Consider the following 23,143-nt stretch of genomic DNA (forward strand, 5'->3'; position numbering starts at 1 on the left):
GGCAAAAACAAAAGCTGAAAGTCACTGTAAATGAAGTTCTGAAAGAAAGAGAACATAAAGCTTCTGTAAAGCAATCTGCAGAGTTTAATGTGAGACAGAAGCTCTGTGTTTTGAAGGGAGAGTCTTCAGGAATCGATTTCTACACTGTTACCTTTCTCAAACAAATTCAGCTTACATCACTTATATCCAGCTACTCATCTCTGTCCAACTGTAGCTTATTATCTTCGTGATAATAAAAGGCCAACATAATATCACCTTTCACTGGCTACCGTAAATGTTCCCCTAAGGTTTGGTCCAAGGGCTATCTCCAAATCTAGTTTTCGGATTTTTCTGAAACCACAGCAGTCCTGCAGGTAGATTAATGACTAAGCCCTATGCACCTTCTTAATGACCCAACTGAGATAAGCAATGAAGTGCCCATCTGAACACACAATGTGTTGCATGGATCAAAGATGGGCTAGAATTATTTACTTGCTCAAGATGCTATTCGCTGTATCTCTTAGGTTCCTATTAGAAGACTTTTCAGAATGCTAAATACTTAAGTAGAAATCCTGGCCTTACTTGAGTGAAAGAGAAATTTGCCATTTAATTAGTTGGCTTGGGACTTTACTCTTTGACTCAATGGATTTCTCATCTCCCCCTTCTGTTGACTTCACTACTCTACAGGCACCATTTTAGCCAGAGATGATAGTGTTACTTGCCTCTGCATTGCAGCTAGCATAACCAATCCAGTCTCCAAAGAAATCAATACATAATGCTTGTTTTTCCGGAGACAGCATGATCAATATCTCTGCTGATCACTGTGTATTAGTCCAGGAAAGCACCCTTCTCAGTGTACTTTCTGCATAAGCTCGTCTTTCCAAAGTTTAATTCTGGGAAAATATCTGAGCAGCGGAATGGCAACCTTGTTACTCAAATCAGTGCTTTATAATTGGGATTTATTTTAACAAGCATTCTTCTGTCACTGGGGCCAGGATGTAATAGAGTGTGTCAGAGGAATCCAAAAAAATCACACAGTGTTGCCTTGATTAGGAGTCCCTTTGCTGTGGTCTGAGACTAAAAGGCATTTTCTCACGGTTCGCTCAAGTCCTATTTCCTAATCCTTCACCCAGTGTTTATAATACAAATGTTAGTTAACTAAACACTTAGGATTTCTGGCTCTTGCAATGATGCCAAACTGCATACAAGCCTATGGAAACAACATGGAGCCTGCTCTATCCCAGTGATGCTGTCCCAGAATAGGTCCTGTGGCAGTCCCCTGTACCCTGCCCTTTAGATTTGAGGAGGGCTCCATTTGTAACGTGTTTGCTCAGACTGATTGAAGGCTTGGGCTAGGGTCATTAACCACACTGGTTTTATGCTAAGCAGTGCTACCACTTGAACCTCTGCATTTCCTTGTTATTTTGGAGAGGTTACATTCCCAAGTCCACATCTCTTTTGCTGAGCAGATGCTTCTTAACTGTTTGTCATTTGTGGTAAGGAAAATCATTGGGATGACTGGGTCATTGGGCAAAAGCCATTTAGCTGCCCTGTGTTTGCTGGAACTATTCTGACTTGATCCTTTGGAAAATGGAAACTTGCTTCAGCTGATTCATGTCAACCACACATGTAAACCTGGCTCACATTTGTCTGTTAACGCAAGGCAGGCCCCCCAGGCTGCTGTGGTGGCTGTCAGAGACTAGCCAGGACACCCGAGAAGGCTGAGGGCACTGTGCAAATAAAGAGCAGTGTACTATCAACAGGATTATCTGAGAATTGGAGGTAGTTGTCTGCCCTTGGCTGATGAATATACTCATTACGGCTCCTCCTTTCTTTTTCAATGGGTTCATCTTTTCCCCATTCCATCTGCGTATTCCTCATCACCCACACTCAGTTCATATAGATTATGCATATGGCCAGGAAAGTTAATTCTAAGGCTTTAAGGTTCATTCCGCTTCCCCAGACACATCATCTTCTGCCTGAAAACTTTACACACATGAGAGAAAGGAATTAGACTTTTCCACTGCCTGAAACGCTGGCTTGCAAGATGTCCAGAAATCTGCAGAAGATGGCTTTTGTGCGTTTGCACGGAATGACATTACAACAGACCTCCAGTGAGTCCAGCACCTCAGGCTCTCAACACATGCACTGCAAACTTGGTCTGCCCAAATACAGGGAAGCATCTAGACAGGTGAGATGAGGTGCCTCTTTCTGTACATTACATTACACAGGGAGCCCAAGCGTGACTTCGAATGTCTCTTTTTTTAGATGACTGAAGTGCAGTGAGGCCAATTCCACTCTAGGTGTAACACACTCAGAATACATTAAACTACACTGCATGGCATATGCACACAGATTTCTGTGCACGATTTCTCAATAACGCAGGAGCCATTTGAATGCCTGTCATCCACAGCTGTTCTCTGCACAGGCTGTGACTTTCAGTAACCTTCCAGGTTAGTCCAGCCTTGGATTTCTGGAGCTAAAAATGTAATGGGGCAGCAAATGTCTTTTTGTGCTCAAGATGCATTGTGCTAAACTCAGAAGCAATAGCAGACCAACTGTGTACATGATCCCAGCACAGAAGAGAACAAAGAGGCAAATGAATAGATTGAAAGTAAAACATATTGTATTTCTCATCTGATTTCCTAATAACAGGGAATTAGGATTCTGGAATAATAGGCTCTCCATCTCGAACTTCAGCAACCGAGTAGCCTTATAGGAATGTGCCAGGCCAATTCATGATGAGATGCCTGAGACTGATACCTTTGGCAGGTATGATTCAGTGAGAAGAATCACTGTGCTAATAATGATAGAGTTTATTATTTTAACTTGGATCCAAGAATGACAGCATTACTATAAGGACTGTTTTAAATTTCATAGGTAACATATATATTTAAATTCATTAAAATATTACTATGTAAGTGTAAAAAAAAAAGAAGAGTGAATACCAAAAAAATCTTTTGATAACAAGTGGGTTTAAAAATAACCAGCATGCTCAAGTTGTGGAAAACTGGAGCTTCAAACTATTCAAGTTTAATTTTTTTTTTTTTTTTTTTTGGTAATGCAACTACATGTACAAAATTCACTTAACTTGCATGCCAAGCCTCTACTCATACATTAATTTAATATTGTGTAATCAGGCTAGAGCCTGATCTGAGTCAAAAATCAAGAGTATAGCAAGTTTATTATCCTAGCAGAGATGCTGCTTGTCCAACAAGCAAAGCTGAGGAAGAGTGCAATATGCCACTGCAAACAGCATGTCATCTCCTACAATAAATGTCTTCCTCTCAATTCTTTTCTGATGGCTATTACCATATGATCGTTAATGGATCGTGTGATACAGGTGATTAGGGAATGCCCTGTTCCCAGCAGCACTAGGTGCTAATTTTGTTTCCTTTCATGGGTGTTGCCAGTCTTCCTATAAAAGTGGCCCGCTGTTTCCTGCCTGATGTTTCTTTAATTCACTTCCTAATCATTTTCAAGGCCTTCCAGAACTCTCTGTTGGATTTTCACTTCTTCATTCAGGTGTTTCCTCAGAATTTTATGTAAAAAGGTGAAGAAGAAATTCTGCAAAATCTCCGCTGCGACTGATAGCACTACAGCCATTCAGTACAGCCTGGATCATGCCTTTATGCATGAGTTTCCTTCATGCAAAACAAATAGCTCATGAAGTTCGGTGTGAGGACTGCTTGCAAGGGAAGGGTTACTCATGTTTACAGGCTCATGTCTCAGAGGAGTGAATTCAAGCAGGAATCTGTTTGTTTTCCTGCAAGAAAGCCATTCAATAATGTTGAGGTTGTAAATGAGTGTTTATAGATTTAGGGATTTTTTTAATGGAACGAATGACATTTGGTTTACCAGAGCAAGCCAAGCTATGAATATTGCAACATAAGGTTACTTGCTAATGGTTAGGCTATCCATCAATGAGAGGACATTAAAAGGTAGAAAGGTTCTGATAAGAGGCTGGACACTGGGTGCTATCCAAACCTATTAAGCGCACGTGACTAGAGAAAAACGCTTCTGAGAACAGAAGCTTTTAAAATTGTCCTGTCATCTTTGTTGCTGCTAATGTTGAGAATACTGTTCTTTTCCAAAAATGCATTATCAAACATCTGGCCCCTTGTAGTAGTGCGCTGTAATGAATGGTTCAGATCCTGTGGGTTACTAACAAAAGAGGTTACTCTATGGAATTAATGACACTTCTAAGGACTGTGCCTAACTTTTGAGTAGCTTAAAAATCCTGTTTTGTATTACTCTTCTTTCCTATTGTGTTTCTTAAGCTACTCCATCATCCTACTGGCAGCTACTGGCACTGAGTATATTTCCTCTACGTTTTCATCATTTATTCTGCTTGCAAAGTACTTTTAAAGAGGGAAAAAAGGTAACAGCAAGTAAACCATACTTTCCCTTTCCCCACTTTAAAAACAGGTTTGTATAAAACAATTCCAACTGGCTAATTCAGGAGCACCCCTACACCAATAAACCTGTGCACCTACACAAAAAAGGAAAAACTTGTTTCTTTGGTAAAGATGCATCTATAATCAGGTTTCCAAAAAATTATTAAAACAGTATGGGTGGGAATGGACTAGAGTTTAAAGATGCTGAAAAATGTCTTGCCAAACGTTTTTATGAGGCCCAGTTTTTCACTAACTGAAGTCAAAAGCATAGCTTCCATGGGGACCAGTTTGGATTCTTGATCTAAACTGTTCCAAAAATCCCATAGCTAGTTGGGATTGTGGTGAGAGTTTCTGTTTAATTGAGGAATATAAAGTCTGCAGCTGATTCCCTGCACTTGCAAAAGAAGCTGATGAAACAACTAAATTTTGTCTCACAGGATATTCTGTTATTTCAAAATTACTTTTCTATGAGGCTTTGAGTGCTTAAGATTTCCTTTGACCACCTATAGGAGCCAGGGAGAATTTTCTCCTTCTTGATCTAGGCAATCTTCTCCCTTCCTTTGTTGCTCTGAAATGAAAGTTGTGGTTACACCCCAAAATTTTTCTGAATCAGGTAATCTAACATTCCAGTGAAACCACACCTTGGATTGAAAATCTTTACGTGGGAAACATTTTGAATCACACCATTTGCATGGCAGTTGCTTGTTTGCCACCATCCAGGAACGGAAATGTGGTTTCTAGAAAGGAGCTTGATACAGAGTAGCTGGGCTATTGAAAAAAAGGTCCATGTCTTGTAAATATATTTTGCTTTCAGTGATAATGGCTACAGAAAGGTCTACCAATAATGGGGAAAATGAGGTATAAATGCCAAGTGCTGTTGCTGAATAACAGGAGAGCCTTGAAAAATGCTTCGTATGGTTTCCATGCACATGCCAGCAAGGGAACCTCAGTAGTTCCTAGGTTTCTCCAAAGAAGGGCATAGTTCAAGATCACAGCTTACACCCAGCACCAGAAAGAGGGGCTCATGTGAGAGGAAGGATGTTGGAAACCCAGAGAAGACATTCATCCTTGTCCTACCAATGAGTTTGCCGAGGCTGAAGAGGCAGCTAAAGAGGAAGCCCAGTGAGTCTGGAGCGAGGAAGTCAGCCTGAGGCTAGATCAGATTTACTGAAGCAAATGACTTCAGGAACTGGATTTGTTGACATGGCCCTTTGTGATGGATTAGCACAACCCTTCAAGGCAGAACATGTTCAGCTGTTCGCTGAAGGCTCTGTTGTCTTTAGTCATTGTATTATCCCATGTGGCAACAAATGTTTTGATAGTTTAGTAGAACATGAGAGAAAACAGATTCATCATGGCTCCAGATCAGCTTGCAGCTACAGAACAAACCCCACAGTTGATAGGCACTGCTGATTTGCTTCATTTAGCTACCAGCAAGCAATCCTGCCCTAAGTACTGAAACTGCTGTTTGTTTCAGAGACACAGTATCAGGTTCTATTTTTGACTCTGCCATTAATCCACTTTATAATCCTGGGTGGAGTGTTTTGTGTCTTTGACACTTGGTTCCCCCTCCCACGGTTTATTTGGATAGGAAGCTGTAGTTCTCATGTCATGTGTATATAGGGTGCCTGGCATTATGGGCCCCCATCTTCAGGTACAATGTCTACAGACTGTCGTAATAGATAAAATGCTACTAATAACACAGCTGTTCTCCGTGCTCCCCATCCACCTCACTGCCAGTTCTTACATCTGTCATCTCAAAGAAAATGTCCTGGAATTATGAAGCCTTGCACTTTGCTGGTTTGCCTCATACAGACCCAGATGACTTTGTGGTAGGAAAAAAACAAAAAGAAAATGCAGAAGTTGATTACTTAAAATGTTGCAGCTGCTTCTGATGTAGAATTGGCTGTTTACTACAAATACAGCTAAATCTGAACAGACAAGATCAGACACACAGGGCAAGAAAAAAGAATATTCCAACACTTTTGCGCGTAACACCAAAAAGAATCAGGAGACTGCATGTGTTGTGACACTGCTGGGCACCTTTCCCTCACAAGGTTGAAACACGTGCCTAACCTGGACTTCCCAAAATGCAAACTGCCACCAAGATGCTGTGCTTTATCTCCTTCATTGCTTTCCTCTGCATTTCTCACTGTCATTTCCTTCACACTTCCCCACTGTAGTTCACAAGCTGCATGGTTACTGCTTCCCAGGCTATAACTCAGATTAAATCTCAGTTGGCAGTAGCCTGCCTCTGCCCAAAAGGGGAAGGAGGGAGATGGCAGTAGCCCAGAATGGCTGCAGACTTCTTTCTGGGGCCAGGCACGCAGGCCCGGGGCTGTGCCTTGTGCTGGTACGTTCCTGCTCCAAGTTAGCGGCAGAGACCCCAGTGGAAATACCACAGGCCTGTTCTTGGGGGTGAATCTCTAGTTGCAAGCAGCAGATCAGCCTTGGCAGCACAGAGAGGCACAATTTGATGTTCTCTGCTTGATCTTCTGAAAGGTAATGACCTTTCCCCCTTTGAAAACATGCACCACCTAAGCACATAAACGTCTCTCCCCCTGATTTTGCATATACCGTGCAGCTGCGAGAATGACTTACATATGTAAGTCATTCTCCTGCCTGCCTGCCTGCTACCTGCCTACTTCTCCCTTTTTCTGGTCTCCTCTCTGACTGCAGTCCTCCTTATGACTGCTTATGAGAGTTTCCCTCAATGGACTGAGGACAGTCAACACTGCTACCTGTCCCAGTAACTATGGCCCCTGCTAGCTGAGCCACCTTCAAACATCTGGAAGTAGATGTGACTGCAACAGCAACATCAAAAATGGCCTTGCATGTGGCAGGTTTCCCATCATGGCCACAAACCATTGCTCTCTCTGGCTGGTCTTGAGTCTTGACTGTGTAAGAGAAAATCAAAAGTAGCAACAGAACTGCCAGTGTTTCCAGGTTTTCTTGTATGCAGCTCTTCTCATCATATCATGCTGAAGGACCATGTTACACCACAGTTCTCTTTAGCATGTTTCTTCCATAGTTTTAAGGTCTGCACTAGTAGCCAGTCCATGTGATTTGCAAATAGATTATATGTGGAAAATCAGCTGTTCACATCTGAAAATACACATATTATTAAGACAGAAGTGCTTGCAACTGGAGACTGCTCAGGAAAAGTTATGGCTTGAACTTTTGTCCATTGACTGAAACATTTTTAATTGTTTTAAGCTAGTTTGTTGTAGAATGTTTTCATAACCTGAGACATAACATATGCTGCACATGATCTGTTTTATGCAACTGACTTTTAAAACAACTCATTGTGATTCAATATTATGGCTGCATGTCTGAAACTTGCCAGGAAAGCAGTTGTATTTATGACCAGAAAGCTGGCATGAAGTCAGTTCATTCTAAAGAGTGTGGTATCTTTCTGGTTCATATCATTTTTGTATTGATGAACTGTCATGCTTTAAGATACCCTGATGACTCACCTCCACTGGCAAGAGTTGATAGAAAATGAAAGCCTTTATTTTTGTGTTTCTATTCCTTATTCACTAATTGCAAGCTACAGATGAACTGATTTGTGGAATCTGAGCATCTCTAGCTTTAATTTATCTCAGTGAGACTTCTTTGATTTCAGTCACAGATGAAGATGATCAACTCTTCTGCAAAACAGAATCCTTAACCTCCCCATTCTGGAGTTTACTGTTCTGTAAAATATTGAAAGATTGCCACCTATCTTGTAAAGACTTAAGCATGCAATGAAGCTTTAATGTTTTGAGGTTCTTAGATGAAAGGCACTGTGTAAGGATAAAGTATTACCATTATCTTTCTGGACTAAAGAACTGCTTTGTTGGTTACAAAGTCAGTCTGACCCAACTCAACGTTATCCCTTTTTCTGGTCTGAATAGTTAGCCGAAGTTCAGGGTTCTGCAAGCTATTTCTTTTGTTGGAGACAATGGTGGTGGAGACAAGTGTCTTTGAATTTGCAAAGATACTTATTCCTAAACAGGAATCAAATATAAGGCAGAGGTTCTTCGCTCAGAGCTCCAAGTTGCCTTTGGTGAGCACTCAGCATAAAAGCTCCATTCTTTCTTTGTTCTTAGGGCCATGCCATGTGTCTATGTTTTGCAGAGTTCAGTGTTTTCACAGAATTGTTGGTACAAAGGACTGGGAGAGGGCTCAAGAGCCTCTTGCACTGAGGACAGATCAAATACGCATAGATCATAAACAGATGTCTGTCTATCCTCTTCTTTCAAACCTCCAAGAAAAGATTCCATGGTATTCATATGCCTGCTTCTGTGCTTCCCTGTGTGGAGAATTAGAAAAATAGTCTTCATATCCAATTAAACTGATTAATTCCCACCCTTCCCTCAGTGTAGAATGGAACACACAGAATAATTGATCCCTGTCCTCTTTATAAAAAAAAATTTACATATATAGAAAGACCTTTATCATGTTGCACTCTTCTAGACTAAACAAACCTAGTTCCTCAACACTTCCCTTTGGCATTTTTTTCCAAGCATGTTTCTCAACCCCCAGACACTCCTATTGCTCTCCTTGGCTCTCTATAGGTTTCCCAAAATGTGGTGACCCAGACTAGATATGCTTCTGTAGTTGGAGTCTCAGGACTTCCCTCTCAGTTCCCCTTGTTGTTTGAGCATTTTCCCCACCAAAACAGAAGCTTTACATACAATAAATCAAATCTGCACACACAAACTCAAGTTTGCATTGTCCATAAATCTGTTCTGGGCTCCGTACAGCTATCATAAATAGTCAGAGTTGGTTACACATGCACACCTGCTACTCACCCCACCCCAGTTTCAAAAAGGCTAACAACAACTGGTTGTGTCATCAGGAAAACGCTTTTACTCATTTAAGTTGCAAATTGCTGCTATCTGGCTGGCTATTTTCACCTCCTCAGACTTGGAGGCAACACCTGTAGCATATTACCTCTTGACCAAAGTTCCCCATTGTAAAGCTCTGGCAGTTCCCATCTTAAGGAAAAATTAGAGCAATTACATATTTTACATAAACATATTTTAACAAAAGAGTACAATTATCAGAGAAGGTTACTTAAATGCCTCCCTTGGTACTGCAGAATTTCAGCTTGTTTCATAAAAAGTTTATCCAGCTCATAGATTGACAAAAAGTGAGGTGTCCTCTGTGCAGTCACAAGGGAAATACCATCAGAGAAATGTCGTAAGTACCATATCAAACATAAAGAGATGATTTTATGAAGAGATTTATTTTTTTCTGTCCTGTTCAGTGAAGGTCAACTAATACCATGTCTTAAGGGCTGAGTGAGGTAGCCTGTAGCAAAACTTACAGAGCTGTCAGAAAAGCAGAGTACATTTTAAAGCACAGTGATACAACATGACAGTTAAAATAACATATAATGGGGAGTTATATGGCCCGGGAGCTTTCATCTGAGTCTAAATCAAATTTTGCTTGCTTTTAGTACTTTCAGTGAGGTGCTGAATGCCCTGGGACATAGGGAGTTACAGATGTACACGCACGTCCAGCTGCATGGCATAGGTGTCTTGGCATGCAGACTGCCAGTGCCAGCTGCAGTAATGCAGGAAAGACCAGACACATTGTATTCTGATTGTGATGTTCTCAACTTCCACCAAATTAACTTCATATTTATGGGTGACACTGAAGGATGTTGCATCCAACTTCAAACCTAGCCGAAAAAAGAATGCACTGCCTATTTATCAGGCAGTGCATTCTTGTCAATAGAAGAGGAAGGAGGAGAAGCTGCCATCAGCCTCTGAGCAAAATATGAAAAATATGAACCTCACAGGCCCTGAGACATAATTTGGAAGGAAAAGCGATCTGCAATTTTTTGTGGATAGGAATACAGCTAGCCTTAAAAGAGTGTGTCAGTTTCCAGCTTTTTTCAAGATGTATATGGAAATGGAACAGCTACTGAATGGTTGTCTTTTATTTTTTAAATTAAAAAAAAGGAATTCAGAAGGGCAGATTTTGTAAAGACTGTGCTATTTGAACTTAGAGGTAACTGTATATCCATTTCCCATTTTTCAGATAATCACTAATCTAATTCCTAGTTGCATTCTTTTCTTAAAAATTGAACAAGATGGCATCATAAAACTGAGATGTTGCTTTGCCTACAGAATATTTACAAGAGGGTTTTCAGTTTCAGACCATAAACTAGAAGATACAGCAGATAGGAGATTTGGATTAAAAACTGGTGAAAGTAGTTACACTTGGAACTTTTATTAGACTCTGTGGTCAAATGGTGTAACCTAATGAGAATAATTTTTATTAGATCAGTTTAATTACTTTTTGCACTGCCAGAATCTTAGACCATTATTCTGATTTCAGTTCAATCAGCTTTACCCCAGCATTACTCTGTTGGCTTGACTGGCATCATTCCTGAGTTACATTACTGTGAATGAGATCAAAATCACCTCCTTTGACTTGAGGAAACAGAATAGCCATTAACAAAAATACAGGACTATACTTGATAAAGCTACTCAGTGTTGTTTTGTTTTGAATACAAGCAAATGTAAGTGTTTGGAAGGTTTTTTCTGGAGAGTTAGAATATTTTGTGCCACGTGCTCAGATATCATGGTCTTAATTGTGGTGTGTGGATCTCCCAGCTGCCACAGAACATTTAGCACGTTCAAAAAGGTGCCTCTGTTCTGCTGTAGAAAGCCCAAGTTGCTTTTACCAGCATTATCCACAATGCAGTGGGAGAACAGTGCTACTAACCATTTTGTAGGGGCCACAGAAATCTTTTGCATCTTTCAAGGGAGGAAGCAACTTTTCCTTCCTTAGTCAGGCAAAGTGTTACCCTTGGAAATTTTTGCTTTTGGGATCCAAATGATTTCTTGCACTCATAACCTGTGCTACCTAATTGTTCTCTAGAGCAAAAGTAGATTGGTGGGTTGGTTTTTGTTGTTGTTTCTGGGTTTGTTTTAACATTTGAAGGCTGTAGATATGCACAGTGCTCAAAATGGGAAACTGGCAGTCATGGTTATTTAATAGGAACTACTCTGGGAACTACGCAGTCTCAAGGAAAATCTCAGGAAAGATATACAAAGACTCCCTAAAACCGCACAGGGTGCAGATAGCGTTGGATACGCCCATTCCATGAACGTGGAACAGCTGCCTTGAAGGCTGTGAAGGGCTGTATAATGGCACTAAATGTTTTGCTAGACCTGCAGGACCTTTGGAAATGCTCAGCCTCTGAAAGAAGTGGTTTTTGTTACAGAAAATGAAGTGGTCTAGTAAATTGTTTGCACTACACAGTAAGGCTTTAGTCCTTTTAGAGAATGTTGTTGTATTTCACCTACCTTAATGTTGTTAGTTTGCTCTTGATTTGTTCAAAGGAAGCAAAGATTCAAAGGTCAGCAATGAATGGTTTTGAAAAACCGAGTGCTGTATGTATCTCCCACAAACTTGGAGTGAGGAATCACAGTTCATGCCATTTATAAATACTTCCCACTTTGTCTTGTAGTTTCTTTCACTCCTTCTCCTCCCCTTCCACTGTAAAAAAAACCAAAAACCAAAAAACAAAAAAACAAAAAAACCTTATTTAGGAAAAAGACTTAGCTGACATTGGTAATTTTTTTTAAATGTACTTTGATCTCAGACAAAATTTGATGGAATAATTATTATTATAACATCAACAGCAGAGAGGTCATAGAGATCCCTGATGTGTGAAAGGGGAAAGAGACATGCAGAATGTCTAAATCTGTTTGTCCACAGCACGGACCTTGTATTCATAGTTTGGGGCGTGAATAAACAGGACATTTTTCAAATCTCTGGGGACCTTAAGGGGTGGCAACATAAGCATGCTACTGTGCAGTAAATTTGGGTGTGGATCTGCAGCTCTTCAATAACTTTTCAATAGGAGTTTGTGTGCATGCCCTACTCCAATGCTAAAATTAAGGCATCTTACCTCCCATTGAAGTCAAAGGGAAATGAAGTTACCTGGCACCTCTAAGTATCAGGTCACTTTGTCTAAATGCCTAATTATGGATTTTAGTATTTAGCTTTTGTTTCCCAATTTTGGCCTATAAACCTAGAACAAATCTAGATTTTACTAATAGAAGCTTCATTTATAGGCCCTGGTTCTCTTCTAGTGGTGATTTTACTTAAGCATAATTCCATTCACATCAGAAAAGACACTCCCAATTCCCAGCCATACAAAGGCTACAGAGGTCAATGGTGTTTCTGTATCCTATAGGTTAGAGATATATTCAAGATAACTGGGTCTTAGAGCAGTAGACTCACATAGCCACATACAAGCTTTGGATTGCAGATGAGCTTGTGTAGTGCATCCCCTTGACTCTAAAAAGTATTAACTAGAGGTAAATTACATGTAATTCAAATGTATTAGTTCATATCATTCCTAACCCAAATCACCTGAAAGACTACTAATCATTAGGCTTTGGATCAGAGCCCTCTATGAATATTCCTAAAAATGCCTTTTTTGTGTTTTTTTTACAGTAGTTACAATCCAGCATCTCTAGGACTGGAAAGCAGGACTTTTAGGTTCTATTCCTAGTTCTTTCACTGCTTCACTCTTCTTGCCTCTGGTTGCTCTCTTGGGCTGAAAGCGTGACTTAGATTTAGTCATGTGAGTCTACATTTGGGAATTTCTATAAGATGTCCAATTTACGGAGACTTGATCTACAGTTCTCAGTTCCTGTCAACCTCAGTGGCTAATCCAGCTGAGGAAATCTGGTGTTATCTCAGCCTCTTCATCTCTTAGAGGATTATATGAGGACTCATATACCTCAGAAAGTATAGTAAGATTTCTTAATTGTTTGCAGTATCCTCTGTCTGCAATTAAAAGTGGGCATTCCCTAGGCATCTTTTGCTAAGGAAAAGGAGGAATACATGGAGGAGATGAGAAATTTTTTCAGTGAGGTCAAAGGTATCCCGCATGTTCTGCTGATTGTATTTCGATGTTAAATAGTGAAATTGCACTGCCCAGCATGCACAGACAGTTCCGTAAACCACGTTCTTATTAAAAAACACCTAAGTGGAAAAAGTTACATTTCCATGTGTCACAACCAGGATCATACTCACATTTCAGTAGTAGGAAGGAAGAGATAAAAGACTTAATTCAGCTTTCACTATGCTGAAGGTTTTCTCCAGATCTGCCTCTGCCCCCTCCTCTGTCCTCATTCCCAGTGTTTCTGAACTCTGCCTGCAGTGCACTTCAGTGCTTGCCAGGATACCTCCAGCTAGGGGTGAGTTAGTGAGAACATCTGGCCAGGAATGAGTGATGATGCTTTGTGACCCTCCCACTGAGCACATCTGGTGGTCACAGCCATTGGATGGGCAACTTTACCCAGTGCTAAGTTTTCTGCAAGGAAAGACTTTTTTGACTTCTATGGCTGGATATATTGAAAATGGCCCAATCCTATTGGTTATATAAAGGGGCTTTCATCTGTATGGGATGAATGTTTATAAATGGGTATATACAGACACATACATGCATATACACTTTTTTATATAATTACAGTATACTTTTAATGAGTGAGAATGTGGACTGCCTAAAAACTGTCTCTATAGTTAATTAGTCCCAAAGGTCCTAAACTGACTGACCATCAAGGCATACTGCAAAAGACTTCTTTCGTAGAGGGTTTTTCAAAGAGGCTGATGGTACATTCTCTCCAAAGGGAGGAGAGGATGAAAAGATTTTATGTGTGATTCTTTGGCAGAGTTCCTTTTTGAAATGATTATTTTAAAACTGCAGGATTATTTTTGTCCTTCTAATGATGCATTAAAGTGTCCAGACACTTTTACAAGCATTTTTTCAAATTATTTATATCTAAATCAATAAGTACACATGCTCTGCTCTTGTTTTTCTTTGAAATCTTGCTAGGGAAAAAAAAAAGATGGATTTTTGAGACAGCACAATGAATCATCAATGGAGTGAAAACACTGGGCAAATTCTCTTTTGTTTAAGAGAATGGCTCGTACACAGTTCAGTCCAGCACATTTTTCATGGGATGCAAGGTAGCAGTTCAAAGAATTGGCAAGGAACTGGTCCTGCATATTCATGAGGCTGGGAAAGGAGGTGAAGGTACCGAAGAAGGCAAAAAAGCAATATGAGGAGAGAGTGGAATGTGGAGTAAGTTACTGCGGTATCCTATTTTACTGCTGTTTTACGTAAGGCTCCTTTGCTTTTACACAACCACTGGAATTGAATTGAAGCAACTCAGGGCCTAAATAATGAATGTGTCTTTTACACGTTAACAGAGGAGAATCTGTACCTCATCACAGAGATAATGTACCCCTCTGTTCTCTCCCTAGTCTCCAGGTTATGTTCCAGATGTCAGTCCAGATCTTATCCAACAGACAGAGGAAAAACTCGAAATCAGCCCCTGCAAAGAGCTCTTCTCTCACTGTACAAAGTAAGTATAACTTGATATCCAGAGATCACACGGCTGCAGTCAGCAGCTTGTAAAGAATGTGTCAGGTAAGGAGAGAAATTTGAATTTGCATCTGAAGCATGTATCTTTGGCTTGTGTTCAGAGTCCTAGAGACATAACTGACAAATGGTGAAGTCATTTCATCTGAACAAAATATAATAAATATTTCCATGTCATTATATACACTACACACAGGCACTTAGTGTTTCAGGTATTTGACAGAGTGTTCTAGCCAAGTAAACCAGCCATAGCTTTCGTGCTGTGTGAAAAGAGCTACAATGATAATGTATCCAAAGAAAACATCTCTGTTTCAAAGTGAATAAAAATTAAGTGGCTATACAGTCCATTTAGACAGAGGAATGTGCAAACTTGCTCTGCATGGCTTTTCCAGAAAATCTTCAACAGGAGAATGTGGCTTTTTTAATGCTTTCTGTCTGTCTGTCTGTGGAGTTCAAATGTACGTGCATTATTTCATGCTTTGTCTGGGAAAAGGCTTATCAGTTTTTGCAGCGACGAGGCGGTTTGTGCTATTATGTTCTAAAGCTCCAGGTATGCAATTTGCATTTGCAAATACCGACCCTAGTATGCTCATGCCAGTAGATCATAAACCAATAAAAATATGAAAAGGAAGGATCATCACAAGCTAGCCCATGTGGTTTCTGGCTGAGCACAGTTTGTTTTCCCTGGATGATGTAATGGGGATTTGTAAAATTCGCTCTGCTGTCATTCATTGTTTTGACTCATTTCATTGACCTTTTCTGTTTTCAGTTATTCTTTGCATTGGTAGGAGATGTGGGTTATTTCTGGCCTTCTCTTATAACTAGTTCACTTGCGTTGGCCTCGTGGCGTGTTGAGGTGCTAGTATAACTTGCACCAGTTGTGTGTGCCAGTCACAATGACAGAGGCAGAGCTGTGCTTCACATAAAAACCCCTGATGTCTGTTTCCATTCCTGAAATCGATTTGAAAGCTGACAGTTTACTGTAAAATGTGTTTTGTTGATGCCAAAGAGGGGAACTAAAGAGCAAACAACTGGTGAAAGGCAGCTATTGTTCTTTAAAGTACATGAAGCTTTTAATTAACTGAATGAAATAGGCTAGCACTGGACACCACTTAATTCAGGCTCTTATTCACAGACAGCCATTCCTTTTTCTGAACTGAAACAGATAAATTAGCCAGTTATGAGGCCTTGCTAATAAATATGCTGATCATTTCACATGGACTGAAATGGGGTCAAAAGGAAGTTTTAAAAACTTGCTGTTGCTGTTTACTAAATGTATTGAATAATGTTAATGTTGGAAGTCACAGTCAAACCAAAAAAGGGAAGCATACACACAAATATGAAGCGTGACATCCTGTGGGAGCAGGAACAGGGATGAGTTTCAGACAAGTCCTCATAGACAAGATCAGTCTGCAGGAGAAATGTATGTATAAATGTACATGTGCTTCTGCTTTGACCTTCAATACATAGACTGTCCTCCGCTATCTCCCCCCTACTAATTCCCCCTATAATCTTCGGTCTGAATTTGGACATGTTTTAAAGCTCATTAACGCGGATTTTTTTTTCTTTTGTAAACTTGAATCCACTTAGGGAAAATATTTCTTCTCCTTAAGATTGATACTGCGTGATCTGTGTCCAGTCAAAGCTAATAAAGACAACAGCAGTTTGACTTCTGAATATTGAATACTTGCGATTACCTGCTTGTTCCAAATCTATGGATCAACAGTTATTAACAAATAAATTCAAATAGCTGAGAGTTTCCAAAAACTTATGAATTGTAGTTCAAGAATGGAGCAGAACTAAACTAAGGAGACACATTATTCATTCTGAATTGTTTGCTCATTTCTAGAACCGTATGAGAATGAGACATAGTCTATCCTTTCCCAAACCAGAATAGATCTGCAGAGAATTTTCTCCTCCAGAAAAATCTAGAAAAGTGTCAATATATATATTTATATCAGAATTTTTCTAAATGGAATTTTCTGTCTCTGGTATGATCTTGCATTGGGATGCAAAACATCTAATAGGTTTTGCTTTAATGGCTAGCTATAAAAAATGGTAGTTTTAGTAAACCAGTCAGGAACTAGCAAGCTGTCAGAGACTGTAGATGGCTCATCTGAGGCTGTGCACCACCTCCCTTACACCACTTTGAGCCAGTTCTGACTGAAGCTTGAAGCTGAGAGAAAAATACTTATTGCTTGCTGTGGGCAACCAAGCTTTGCCCCCAGCAATACTGCCAGCAGAGGCAGTCATCCCAGTAAGCAAGGCAAGAACCCAACCCAGCAGGTCCACAACCCGCTGTTAAGCAACATACCCATCTTCACCTTAGCAGCACCAACCATCAGCTCTACCAGCTCAACCTCTTGTTTTCTCAGCTCTGAGCCCTCAGCCTTCCTTACAGGAGTTCTCTCTGTCTCTGGCTGCTTGTGGCCTGTCACAGGCAACATATTTATTTGTCACAGTTGCAGATGGGCCTTTCCACTAAGACTTTGCAACCACTGTGTGATCCCCCAAATTCTCTTCTTGATGCAGACACAAATCCACAGCCCTGCTCTGACTTTCTTTCTTTTGTTTTACTCTACAAGGCACACAGCTGTCAGGAAAAGCCCTTTGACTTTAATCACAGTTATTTTTTATTTTGTAAAGCTGGGATTGAGATTGTTTGTTTGCTCAAGACAACACCTTTGATGGCCCCTTTTTGATTGAAACGGGCTCCAGACAGAAATTTTGGATCCAGATTGAACATTCCCCAAAGTTTAGGAGCTCAGTTCCTGAGGGAGCTGGGTTAAGCCATTCTTAATTTACTAATAGAAACTAAGATATTAGTTCTCTAGTGGCTAACAGCATCTGTGAAAGTCCACTGAGGCCAGTGGGAGACTCCTCATTAATTTTCAGCATGCATAGCCAACACTCAGCTTGTATAAGACCTCCTATTATAAAATAAACTAAGCGTATCGCTTTGTTCCCACATAGTATTTAATGACTGAAACAGTGAGCAAAATAAAATGGAAAATAAAGTAGAAGTAAAATGACTCTGATTTACAAGCAGTCTGGATTTTTTCCACTTGTTTCATTTGTCTTTTGCTCCAAATTCAGGATTATAAAATGGTTATATGTCCTTTTCATCTGAGACAGATCTGTCCTTGACCACCTCAGCGGGGAACCATTCCAAGAATACCTAAACAGCATGTACTTTGACAGGTTTCTTCAGTGGAAGTGGTTGGAAAGGTAAGTGTTGGTATCTTTTTTTCGTAATTAAAAATAAAAGGTTTATTTTCACTTTCCAAGCAAAGCTTCTAGAATACAGTAAAAATCTGACAGCTGAGATAATGCAGGTTTGCTCCCTTTGCCTTCAAGTCAAAGACAGAGTTTGGCCTTTTCTCAGCATTGCTAGTGTCTCATTCCCAGCCCTTTCTGTGTAGCAGTTCTCTCACTCTTTTTTACTGTTCTCCCTTCAAAAAGGCTCATCAAGACTCATTACTGGTTTCCCTGAGCTGTAGTGGAGGCAAGCTCTCCCACAAGGCTCCAGGACAGCTTTTCTAATTTTAGCATTTGTTTATAAATGTCCATTGTTAGAAGGTTCAGGAAGAAGTGACAGCTTTAGCCACAGAAAGATGCTGTATAGAAAAGTCAAGGTTATGTTGGCATTAGACTAACTTTAACTATAAAGTGAGTCTCCAGCTGTGATTGGTGTCTAGGATATGCTCCTTGCACCCTCCATGAGTGTGCTCACACCCACAAACGCTCTCCAGTCTTTCCCTTCTCTTTCAAGGACCCCACACTCCTGCATGTGGCATGCTCCAGCAAACAGCTTGGGCACCTGCTGTGTGCAGTATGCTTGAGCACAACAGGTGAATAGCACAAGACTCACAGCTGATAAAAACTGGGAATCCAAATCTCCTCTGTGATTTGACAGACCTCTGCAGCCAATTTCAATGTAGCTATTCATGGAGAAGCTTGAAGGATATATTGCACTTGTTTATAACCTACTCTTGTCCGTCCATAATGCTAAATATAAGATACCTATCCAGTCTCTGGCTTTTACATTTGCAAACAGTGTGCCCAAGCAAGACTGAACCAGATGCTGCTTGCTAGGGAAATAAATAATAAAGCAGAAATTCATTCCAAGACACCAGGGAGCTTGTTTTGGCTTCTAGAGCTCAAGTGTTCTGCCACTTAATGACCAGCACATTAGGTATGATTAAAATACATTCAGCAATTTCAGTCTTCCTGCTTAGCTACTCTCTGAATATGGTGGCTTTTTATATGGACCAATTATCACCATTCTCAACATCACTGTAAACAGACAAAAACACAGCATATAGGTCTTCGCACCATATTATTGGGTAGACATTTATGAGTACACTTAATGATGAGGTATCCTTAGGGGTCTTAATTTGCAAGAAAGGGGGCCTTTGCTTTTTATTTGCTGGTGAGTGCTGCAGCAGACTTACTTACACTGCTGGGTAACAGTGACCTTGAGCTGAGAGAAGCCTCAGTTTCCACAGATGGAATTAATTATGGGAGATGAGTTATGGCCAGATTCTTTAGTGGTGTGTATCAGCATAACGCCTTGGAGATCAAGGCAGCTGTGCCAGTTACACTCCCTGGAAAGCTACTAAGCTGGTGTATGAGAGGGAAGGGAAGTGGTGGGGAGAGGAAAGCAACCATTTCATGCCAAGACATGCCATCTTTACTGAATCTAGCATTTACTCTTCCATTTCAATTAAAAAACATGAGATGATTCATCTCTAGCCAGGCTATTTCCCCTCTGTTTTCACATGTAGGATAGGGAATTTTCTCAAATGCTTTGAGGATATTTTTTCATTCCCCCAACAAACCTGACAAGCTATCAGATGTGCCCGTCCAGCTTAAGAAGCTGGGAGAGCTGTTTTGGGGATTAGCAAAGAGATGTTAGTAGCACGGAGTGATCAACAGTTCCTTCTGACAGCCTGCTGGCTCCAACAGAAGAGTCAAACAGTCCATTAATTCCAGGGACATTGCTGAGCATGTAGTTATCACTGCTAATTGTTGCTTTTAACCCTAATAGCATTTGCAATATCTTCTTAGTAGTCTGAAAATAGCATCTTTTCCTCTTCTAGTTTTGGCCTTTTGCAATTTTTTTCTTCCCCTGCTTTTTTTTTAAAAAAAAGAACATAAATGAAACAATTGACTTTAACGTTTATTCCTATTGTCATCAACCTCATCATCAACGTTGTTATCACAGCCATGTTATTGTGCTCCCTCTGCTGGCTGGCTTCCTGCCAAAAGTAAAACAAAGCTATTATAAGGTCTTATGAATATTCATTAGTGACTGCTACTATATTTTAAATTCCTCGGTGATAGAGTGGGGGGTATAAAATGAGATATCTCAGATTCTGGAGTCCTTTTTCTGTCACATTATAAAACTTTAATGATAACAAATGCTGTAAAAGTTAGATTTAGGGCTGGAGCACTTTTGGTAGATCTGAATTTTGTGGAAATCCTGTAAAATAGTGATTGATTCTGTATGGTTATGCAAAAACTTTTCCAAAATTACTTTAGAAACCATCCCCAACAAAAAATCCATTTGCTGGCCTTCCTGATAGCGCTAGAGAGATGGCAGGGCTCCGGGATGCCATGCATTATGCATGAAGCTCACTCAAATGGCTCCTGCTTCCTGGTCCCCTGGCCCAGTACCTGCATTTCTTGTGCACACAGGTCAGTGCTGCAGCCTCTCTCCTGCTCCAGGCCATTTCTTGGGTATTTGTTCTGCCAGTCAACAGCCCTGCACACCAAGGGCCCAGGGCAGAGGAGGCTGTGGGCTCGGTGAGTGTGCTCTGTGCCAGAAAGGCTACGTCCTCATTGCGCCTGATGGGGCACCTCCATCGTTAGCTGCTCCAGGGTGTCCATGGGCACCCGTTACAGGCCAGGAGCAGGCCTGTTTCTGAAACCTGGCATATAGCAACCTCCCAGCCAGGGGCATAGAGATGTCTGTGCTGGGTCACGGAGGCAGTGGGCAGATGCCTAAATGTCTCTGTCGTCCCTGTGTTAGCCCTGCCCGCCTCGTGGTCCATTGTATGAGGAACTGCCAGTGAAGCTGCTGTTTGCTGCACAAGGAGAGACAAGTTCCCACTGCAGACACTCTTCTAGGACAGATGGACTAAACAAAATCAATGAGGAAGGGCACTCTGCTCTCACAAAGACAGAGGGATTTATTTGGCCCACGATTTGGCCCTTAATCAGAATGTGATGCACAAAATATAGCCGCTGGTTAACTCACCAGAAAAAAAATGACTCAGTGGCAAATTCGCTAAAGAAACCAAATGAAAAAGCTTCCTTGTCAGGTGAATGGTTTCACCGAATTTGTTTCACATGCCCAAAGGAAAGAGAAGCTTTTCCTCTTCTTTTGCCCAATGGCAGTCTCCCCAGAGGCGGGCAATTCAGGTTGGGCCGGAAGGGCTTTGAGCCCTGCTTCCTGCTCTTACCCGTTCTGTGAATGGAACCCAAACCCACCCCTTCAGTTCCCAGGATTGTTTTTGCTTGTTTCCTATCGATTTCCTGTTTTGTTTAAGGTCAAGAAAACAGGGATACTTTTGTGTTGGATTGAATCTTAGATCTCTCTTTCTCAGCTTGAGGACCAAGCAAAATAATAGTGTTTGCTCAGCGCTACCCTTAAAAGATTTCTGTGTATCATGAAATGATCTGTGGAATGAATATGTGGTTGCAAGCTCTTAGGCCTCCTCTTTGCTTAGCAAAGGCCAAAGCTATATAATGGAGGTTCAGAACCCTCTTTAGTCCTAGGATTCTATCAGAAATTATACTGATGACTCACTAATGTGTTGTATTTTATTACAGCTTAATATGTTGGAATTGAAAAGTTCAAGCCATACATAGTATTGAAGTAATGTAATTACATAATTATATATTATATTATATAATGTGATTACCTTGAAATAATATGATTATATAATATTTATCTATTTTGCTTTTCAAAAGTATGCTCTGAAATAAATAAATCACAGAGAGTGCATTAAACGTAGCGTGTCTTTTTTTTATTTCCTTTTCTTCCAGGCAACCAGTAACGAAAAACACATTTAGGCAGTACAGGGTACTAGGGAAAGGTGGCTTTGGGGAGGTGAGTAATTTTGAAAGCTTCTGTTAAGAACGTTTCTTACTTCCCAGGCACTGCAGGTAACAGTAGTCTGATGAGGCAGATGCTGATTTTCACTTAATTGCTGATAGTTTCACTTAACCTCTCATGACACTGTAATCTCAAACAGACACTTTCAAAAATTGTTTTTTATTTGACTGTTACATCTACTGTGGAATTAGGGTCGCACCCTTATTTGTATTTTACTAATGGCTTGAGGTCACTGCCTAGGCAGCAGAGTCAAAGGAGGCACACGCAGGACTCTCTGAGCAGATTACAATTTAAACAGACAAAAGGAGGTGGGATAGGAAGCAGGCGGAGGAAAGTGAAATAATTAAACCAGTGTTACACAGTGGGTTTGGAAACAGCAGTCAGTTCCCCAGATGCCCCTGCCTATGCCATATTCACTACACCACTGTCTCTAACCTGAAAAGGACTAAATCAGATCAGATTGTGAGCAGTAAAGTGCTACCCAGACAAAGTGTTTTCTTTAACTTACCCAAGCAATTGTTCTCTTTAATTCTCAGGTCTGCGCTTGCCAAGTCCGAGCAACAGGGAAGATGTATGCCTGCAAAAGATTAGAGAAGAAGAGAATAAAAAAAAGGAAAGGCGAATCCATGGCACTAAATGAAAAGCAGATTTTAGAAAAAGTCAATAGTCAGTTTGTAGTGAGTATTGAAATCTAGACATCAGTGCTGTGGTCACCTGCTGAGCACAATGTCTGTTGTTGAATCTGATGCCTCTTCCAACTTGCTCTTACATAAAAGGCACCAGAAGCTGACTCCCTGCTCATTTCACCTCAGCCCTTCTCCATGCACATTTGCTGAGTCTCACTTTTAGCCTGTGGTCTGTGAGAAATGCACCAAACACGGCGCCTGGTTTTACCATGGGAACGTAATGCTCTTTACAACCTTGACTTGCATCAGGGTTGCATCAGGCTGAGCTATTTTTATCCAGAGTGATTACCTGAATTCCCAATGTCTGTGAGAAAGGAAGGAGGTTGAAACTGAAGGAAATTCAAATGGAATAAATGAGAAGAGACTGGCTGGTACGAGCACCTAGCCAGTGATATGGAGCTGGTCAGCTTGACTTAGGGTTTTCCTAGAAAAGTTTCCTCTAAAAACTTGCCTTAGATTAAAAAATATAGTTATTTCTGCATCTGTCATGCTCTTTATACTTATTTTAGGAAACACTGTGAATACAACACATACAAAGGTAACCATGTTTACTTAC

At 40.6% G+C, this 23,143-nt stretch overlaps 1 protein-coding gene and 1 long non-coding RNA gene across 6 annotated transcripts in view; one reads left to right on the top strand and one right to left on the bottom strand.

The window, feature by feature from the left end:
* The window catches only part of GRK5 (G protein-coupled receptor kinase 5), a 180,694-nt gene that overhangs the window by 128,358 nt on the left and 29,193 nt on the right, over positions 1-23,143 (top strand). For 4 of the 5 annotated variants that reach the window (XM_064514296.1, XM_064514295.1, XM_064514294.1 and 1 more), the window contains 4 exons: positions 14,661-14,761; positions 17,914-18,006; positions 21,832-21,895; positions 22,438-22,578. In XM_064514296.1, coding sequence (XP_064370366.1) covers positions 14,661-14,761; positions 17,914-18,006; positions 21,832-21,895; positions 22,438-22,578 — 399 coding nt within the window. Of the gene's footprint in view, positions 1-14,660; positions 14,762-17,909; positions 18,007-21,831; positions 21,896-22,437; positions 22,579-23,143 lie in introns of all 5 variants that reach the window. The other variant, XM_064514298.1, reaches the window with a different exon arrangement.
* LOC135328748 (uncharacterized) lies at positions 7,561-22,781 on the bottom strand. The gene is made up of 4 exons (XR_010389779.1): positions 22,616-22,781; positions 22,410-22,478; positions 11,684-11,876; positions 7,561-8,670 (listed from the first exon to the last, which is right to left on the bottom strand). It is a non-coding gene; the product is annotated as an uncharacterized LOC135328748 (long non-coding RNA).

This window comes from Dromaius novaehollandiae, chromosome 6, assembly GCF_036370855.1.
Source record: "Dromaius novaehollandiae isolate bDroNov1 chromosome 6, bDroNov1.hap1, whole genome shotgun sequence".
In the NCBI taxonomy this organism is placed as follows: Eukaryota; Metazoa; Chordata; class Aves; order Casuariiformes; family Dromaiidae; genus Dromaius; species Dromaius novaehollandiae.